We start from the raw sequence: 7,652 nt of genomic DNA, 5'->3' as shown, positions 1-7,652 counted from the left end.
TGTCACAGCAGTCTATTCTAAATCAAACGCTGGACTTATCGAGATGTTTCCCTAAGGTGGTGAAGTACAGTGGACCCCCGCATAACGATGGCATCGCATAGCGATTTTTCCGCATAACGATTACTTTTATCGGAAAATTTTTGCCCCGCATACCGATTAAAAACCCGCATACCGATTTTCGTCCGAGACGCGTCCAATGTGCCCTCAGCCAGCCTCACATGTGCCGCTCCGTCCCATTGTTTACCAGCCAGCCTCCGCGGTAACATCCAAGCATACACTCGGAATATTTCGTATTATTACAGTATTTTCGGTGCTGTTTCTGGAAAATAAGTGACCATGGGCCCCAAGAAAGCTTCTAGTGCCAACCCTACACCTCAAAGGGTAAGAATTACTATAGAGATGAAGAAAGAGATAATTGATAAGTATGAAAGTGGAGTGCGTATAGCCGACCTAGTCAAGCTGTACAAGAAACCCCAATCAACCATCGCTACTATTGTGGGCACCAGAAAGACAATCAAGGAAGCTGTTCTTGCCAAAGGTTCAACTGTGTTTTCGAAACAAAGATCGCAATTGATGGAAGATGTTGAGAGACTCTTATTGGTGTGGATAAATGAAAAACAGATAGCAGGAGATAGCGTCTCTCAAGCGATCATATGTGAAAAGGCTAGGAAGTTGCATGACGATTTAATTAAAAAAATGCCTGCAACTAGTGATGATGTGAGTGAATTTAAGGCCAGCAAAGGTTGGTTTGAGAGATTTAAGAAGCGTAGTGGCATCCATAGTGTGATAAGGCATGGTGAGGCTGCCAGTTCGGACCACAAAGCGGCTGAAAAATATGTGCAGGAATTCAAGGAGTACATAGAAACTGAAGGACTGAAACCTGAACAAGTGTTTAATTGTGATGAAACAGGCCTGTTCTGGAAGAAAATGCCAAGCAGGACCTACATTACTCAGGAGGAAAAGGCACTCCCAGGACATAAGCCTATGAAAGACAGGCTTACTTTGTTGATGTGTGCCAATGCTACTGGTGATTGCAAAGTGAAGCCTTTATTAGTGTATCACTCTGAAACTCCCAGAGCGTTCAGGCAAAAGAATGTCCTCAAGGATAATTTGTGTGTGCTGTGGAGGGCAAACAGTAAGGCATGGGTCACTAGGGAATTTTTCTATAACTGGTTACACCATGCATTTGCCCCCAATGTGAAAAATTACCTAACTGAAAAGAAATTAGAACTTAAGTGCCTCCTGGTGTTAGACAATGCCCCTGGTCATCCTACAGACGTGTCAGAGCGACTTTATGGGGACATGAGCTTCATTAAGGTGAAGTTTTTGCCTCCTAATACCACTCCTCTCCTGCAGCCCATGGACCAGCAGGTTATTTCCAACTTCAAGAAACTGTACACAAAAGCTCTGTTTGAAAGGTGCTTTGTAATGACCTCAGAAACTCAACTGACTCTAAGAGAGTTTTGGAGAGATCACTTTAACATCCTCAATTGTGTAAACCTTATAGGTAAGGCTTGGGAGGAAGTGACAAAGAGGACCTTGAACTCTGCTTGGAAGAAACTGTGGCCAGAATGTGTAGACAAAAGGGATTTTGAAGGGTTTGAGGCTAACCCTGAGAATCCTGTGCCAGTTGAGGAATCCATTGTGGCATTGGGAAAGTCCTTGGGGTTGGAGGTTAGTGGGGAGGATGTGGAAGAGTTGGTGGAGGAGGACAATGAAGAACTAACCACTGATGAGCTGCTAGATCAACTTCAACAGCAAGAGGCCACACCTGAGGAAATTGCTTCGGAGGAGGGGAGAGAGAAATTGAAGAAGTTGCCTACTTCAAAGATTAAGGAAATCTGTGCTAAGTGGCTTGAAGTGCAAACCTTCATGGATGAAAATCACCCTCACACAGCTATTGCAAGCCGTGCTGGTGATTATTACACTGACAATGTTGTGAAACACTTTAGGCAAGTCATAAAGGAACGAGAGGTACAGGCCACTATGGACAGATATCTTGTGCGAAAGAAGTCCAGTGACTCTGAAGCTGGTCCTAGTGGCATTAAAAGAAGAAGGGAAGTAACCCCAGAAAAGGACTTACTACCTCAAGTCCTAATGGAAGGGGATTCCCCTTCTAAACAGTAAGAAGATATTGCTCTCCCCTCCTCCCATCCCATCAATCATCACCAGATCTTCAATAAAAGTAAGTGTCATTTAATTGTGCATGCCTTTTTCAGTTTGTGTGTATTAAAATTAACATTTCATGTGGTAAAAAAAATTTTTTTTCATACTTTTGGGCGTCTTGCACGGATTAATTTTATTTCCATTATTTCTTATGGGGAAAATTGATTCGCATAACGATTATTTCGCATAACGATGAGCCCTCTTGCACGGATTAAAATCGTTAACCGGGGGTCCACTGTATGTTTCTCTTGGAGGATGAGCGGGTCCCTAATTACCATATGTGATACTTCCCAATGTTCGTGACACACAACCCTACCTCTGAGACAATCTGTCTCCTCAGCATATATTTATAACAACTCTTGCAACATTGCATAGATCCTTATGAAGCATGGTTAGGTTATGCGAGGTTTCTAAGTTAGGTTTGGTTAAAAAAATAAAAATTATACTGTCAATTAAAAAATATATCTATCAATCTGTAATTCTTTTTAGAGTCCAATTTTTAAGCGAGTTCGCCCTATTTGGCTTATTAGGCACGAGAGAGGGAGGGAGGGGGACAGACAGACACAGGCAGGCGCGTGCACACACACACACACACACACACACACACACACACACACACACACACACACACACACACACACACACACACACACACACACACACATTCACGCACACATTCACACACTACCTTACCCCCCCACCCCCACCCCCTTGTCCACTTTATTATTCACCTCATCTCCCATGCACCCATCTGCCAACATGTCAACTCCTAAATGTGTAAGGGCATTTATCTCCTCCAGATTCCCTCACTCCACTCTGATAACCAATTTTTTTAATTGCCTTGACTTCGTGTTTTTTATTAATCACTTCACTTTGCTCAGTCATGTTCTCTCCTTATTTCCTCCTTTTTACATGCCTTCCCAAATCCATTCATTAACCTTTGAAACTTCTTTTCAGAATCCTACAGAGGAACATATCATCAGCAACTAAACACACTTCCCACTTTGTTTTAGATTCATTATCTTTTAATCCTGCCCTTCTCCCCAATGCCTTAAAATTCACTTGTTATGGCTCCATTTATAAATACATTAAACCACCATGTTGATGTTACACATCACTGTCTAAGTCCTACATTTGTTGGAAAATATTTCTCACCTACATCCTCTTACTTGATCCTCTGCATAAAAGTTCTACTGCTTTTAGTAACATATTACCTGTTCCATTCATTTGCAAATATCACTTCCTTATTTACTGAAGTTATTGATGTGTAAGAAAAAATTGATAGGTTGTTTTTTTTTACTTGCACATTCTCTTAATTTAAATTTTACATAAAAAACATTTAGTTTACTGAATATTTGAAAATTGAGACTGATGTGATATAAATATATTCAGGAAAGCTATGCAGTTAGCTTATAGAAAATTTAAAATTTTAGTTTCAAACAAGTTAGGGTATGTTTATCATATAGTGCAGCATATGTGGTATTTAAAGGACCCCAATGGAAATAAGTAACTTTGACTGACTCTTTTGGGTTATCCTAGGTTCTCTACACATATGCTGCTATGTATGATAATCTATGTAACTGTATTTGTGTATACCTGAATAAACTTATTTACTTACTCCATGTAGTCATGTATGTATGTAATTCATTTATTATAAATTACTCTTATTTCACTTGTATTATCAATATGTTTAATTATATAATTATTAGACTTTAATTGATAGATATTAAGAAGCACTTGTTGTAGGGCCAACCTTTTGAACTCCATATTATTACATGCATGGAAATAGTGTGCTGCCAATATTTTTTTCCTTTGTAATTTGCTGCATTTTTCTGGCATTGGTAGCTTAGTATGGGTTTTAGAAAATTACACTAGTTTGATACAATGTGCATTAATATAAAAGTACTGCATTTCAACAAAACTTTAATATGCAAACTTGAACTTAGGGACGAGGCAGAGGCAGTTTAACTGAATTTTACCTGAGATCATCGTAGCAAATATCCTCCATTTAATTCTGATGTTCTGTATCTACAGTATCACATTCATTATGTTTATGCAGTATTATAAGTATTAACGTCCATAGTACAATAATGTTAAAAATACTAGTATTTATCTTGTGTTGTTTCAGTATGTTTCAGTAAGCTGTGTTAAATTAATTACAAAGTTTATTAAAAAAAAATGTTGTTCATTATCACACATTAATTACCCAAAGATTTTATGCTAATGAAATTTTTCAATATTTCAGCCCGGTCGCCTATTCCCCATGTGGTAAGGGAGGATCCAGAGAAAATAAAAATCTGGCGTGAGCAACAACGGATCCGTCTGGAGCAGAAAGGTATGCTAAATGTTTTGACAAATACTAATGTTTCCATTATGCCAGGAAACTTCCCAAAATTTCAAGTGTTTTAAAGTTATTTTATGTATACATGTACTCTGATAATTATACTCCTACCATCCGACTTAAGACCGAGTTCGGTTTCGAGACACCGGTCGTAAGTCGAAATGGTCGTAAGTCGAACTTTACTACTGAATATCAACAAAACATTTTTGTAATGACTTTATTTTATTGTTTTATTTTGGTATTTCATGTTTTACTTTACTTTTTATGTTGTTAGTACTGTATTTTATACTGTAAGGTTTAGGATAAACACTTTGTACAACACAAATACAGTAGACCCCCGGTTTACGATCAGCTCCCAATGCAACCAATTATGTAAGTGTATTTATGTAAGTGCGTTTGTATGTGTATGTTTGGGGGTCTGAAATGGACTAATCTAATTCACAATATTCCTTATGGGAACAAATTCGTTCAGTACTGGCACCTGAACATACTTCTGGAATGAAATAATATGGTAAACCGGGGGTCCACCGTAGTTGTTTATTTCCCAGAAATTTGGCATAAAAAACACGGTCGTAAGTCGAGTGGTCGTAAGTCGAGCAGGTCGTAAGTCAGATGGTAGGTGTACTTATGTGTAACTGTACCTAAGTAAACTTACATACTGTGCTGGCATACAGGTACACATTAAAATCAGTAAGAGTGTCTTATGTCTCGAGGACGCCATGTTAATAATGATAATAACTCTGAGGATAAATAAATATACATGTACAAGGTATGATGTAGCACGTAATGAAAGTAGTTTGTTAGATTATGTATTGGTGGATAAAAGGTTGATGGGTAGGCTCCAGGATGTACATGTTTATAGAGGGGCAACTGATATATCGGATCATTATTTAGTTGTAGCTTGTGAAGGCTTACTCAGCCCTGTAACAACTTCAGACAGTATTACCAAGGCTGGCTCCTCCTCACGAAAATTAATGAATAGAAAAAGAAATAATAACAGACAAACATAAACACTTTATTATATGGAAAATATAAAATATAAAACACTTAAATATGAAATATTAATCCTACATTAACCCTTTGAGGGTCGACAGGCCCTCTCCGAAACTCGTTCTCAGGGTCGGCCAAATTTAAAAAAAAAAAAAATTATTTTCTCTTATGAAAAGATAGAGAATCTTTTGCCGATCATAACGACACCAAAAGTTTGAAATTTGATAGAAAACTTACGGAATTATGCTCTCGCAAAGTTAGCGGTCTCGGCGATGTTTACGCATCGGCGATTTTGCCCACTTTGAGCCCCATTTTCGGCCAATTTCACTGTACTAGTCGACAAAAAACATGAATATTTCGCTAGAACTCCATTTTTTCTATCGAATGGGTGCAAGAAACCACCCATTTATAAATTCAACTATCCAGTACAGTGGTCAGAATTTAGCAATTTTGCCAATTTCACACAAATTTCAAAAGATGCCAATTTCGGAATAGGGTCCAGAATAAACAAGAAAGACATTCCTGGCACTAAAATGACATTTCCTCTAGTCATTAGTCACGTCTCAAGGCCCCTCTTATATTCTTTTGCTTTCCACTTTGAATTTTTATTCTCACAAAAAATATAAGATTTACTGTTATGCAGACTACTGCATTAGTGTAAAAAATGGTATAAATATTATTGGTGCACTTGTGAAAGAATATTAGACTCACCAGTTGACGTGTATTGCACGCTTGGCACGATTTGTTTACTTTTGAAGTTTGGTAAAAATCGAACATTTCTGCTACTTTGAGCTCAATTTCAAGGCACCTTTCATTGTAAAACCAGTCAAAATCATCTCAATTTCAGTAATATGTCTTCCATTCTATAAAATGAGACCAAGAAAACTAGAATACAACAATAAATACCATACGAAAATACACTGCAAAGTCGCTGATTTATTAAAAAAAAATGGAAAAAGTTTTTTTTTTCTCATTATGCACTGTGTGCTGCAGGATTTTTTTTAGACTGTGCACACTGACCACATAGACCCATTCTTTCATATGAAGGCCTACCAGCTTTCTCCCACTAGATTTGAGGTCGCTAGAATTTATGAGTACTAGTACGTCAAAAACCCCTACGCGTAAGACGTACTAGTACGACGAAAACCCTCAAAGGGTTAAAGAAAATGAAAAATGAAAAATATAAATGATAACTGAATTCAACGCTAATTTAAAACTTGGGTGTCTGGTGTTGGTGACACTGTGTTGTTGAAATCGTAGCCGTTGCTGATGATGGGGAAGGGGGTCGCAGGTGTTGGTTACAACCCACCGGTTCGTTCTTCACAGTATAGCCGTGAGTATTATATCCCGATGACAGGAAAGCAGGTTCTTTACCACTGCAAGGATGAGGGGTTACGTCCTGCAATTTCATACAGGTGCACAGGTAATTAAATCCAAAAAGGGGAAGTCTCAGGACGTTAGTCCATCTCCATCAGTTCTGCTCGTTGATTGGCAGGTGACCCCCCTCTGTCATCCAAGCTGGAAAGATAGAAAGGTTACCCACTGCTTAAGAAATCACTCTCCATGATAAGTACAATACCTAAAAGATGTGGTGATTATTACAACAGTCAACTTAGAGCAAAACTGAAAGGACTAAGTTTATTATTGGTCAAAAGTGAAGCTTTCAACCAATAAATCCACTAGAATACAAGGCAGGAATGTACTTACAGTAGTGCTGGGAGCTGTGAGTCTAGTGATTACTGTTTGGACCGGAGCCCCACACGTCACCTTTCAGGGGGGGGGAAGGAGGGGAAGGGATAGCGGCAGCTAGACTGACCCTACCTTAACAAGCAGCCGGCAGTCAAACTATCACTTTCGGGGTGGGGGAAAAAAGGCGGGAATAGCGGGAGCTTGACTTACCCTACCTTAACAAGTACCTGGCAATGAAACTATTGTTACTATACAGTGGACCCCCGCATACCGTTGGCCTTACATAACGTTAAATCCGCATACCGATACATTTTATTGCTAAGATTTTGCCTTGCATACCGTTAAAAAACCCGCTCAACGCTGTTCGTCCGAGACGCGTCTAATGTGCGGCCTGAGCCAGCCTCACATGTTCCGCCGGTGGCATTGTTTACCAGCCAGCCTCCGCGGTAACATCCAAGAAGCATGC

The 7,652-nt window shown here is 39.0% G+C and overlaps 1 protein-coding gene across 1 annotated transcript in view; it reads left to right on the top strand.

The window, feature by feature from the left end:
- The window catches only part of Clc (clathrin light chain), a gene marked incomplete at its 3' end in the record, with an annotated part of 155,959 nt that extends 151,458 nt beyond the window's left edge, over positions 1 to 4,501 (top strand). Inside the window, 1 exon segment of the mRNA XM_053787387.2 lies at positions 4,412 to 4,501. Within this exon segment, the coding sequence (XP_053643362.2) occupies positions 4,412 to 4,501 (90 nt within the window).
- Between the last annotated feature and the right edge of the window lie 3,151 nt (positions 4,502 to 7,652).

The sequence above is a fragment of the Cherax quadricarinatus genome, chromosome 39 (assembly GCF_038502225.1).
Source record: "Cherax quadricarinatus isolate ZL_2023a chromosome 39, ASM3850222v1, whole genome shotgun sequence".
Taxonomy (NCBI): domain Eukaryota; kingdom Metazoa; phylum Arthropoda; class Malacostraca; order Decapoda; family Parastacidae; genus Cherax; species Cherax quadricarinatus.
The sequence above is the reverse complement of the archived record's forward strand: the minus strand, read 5'-3'. Positions and strand labels throughout refer to the sequence as shown.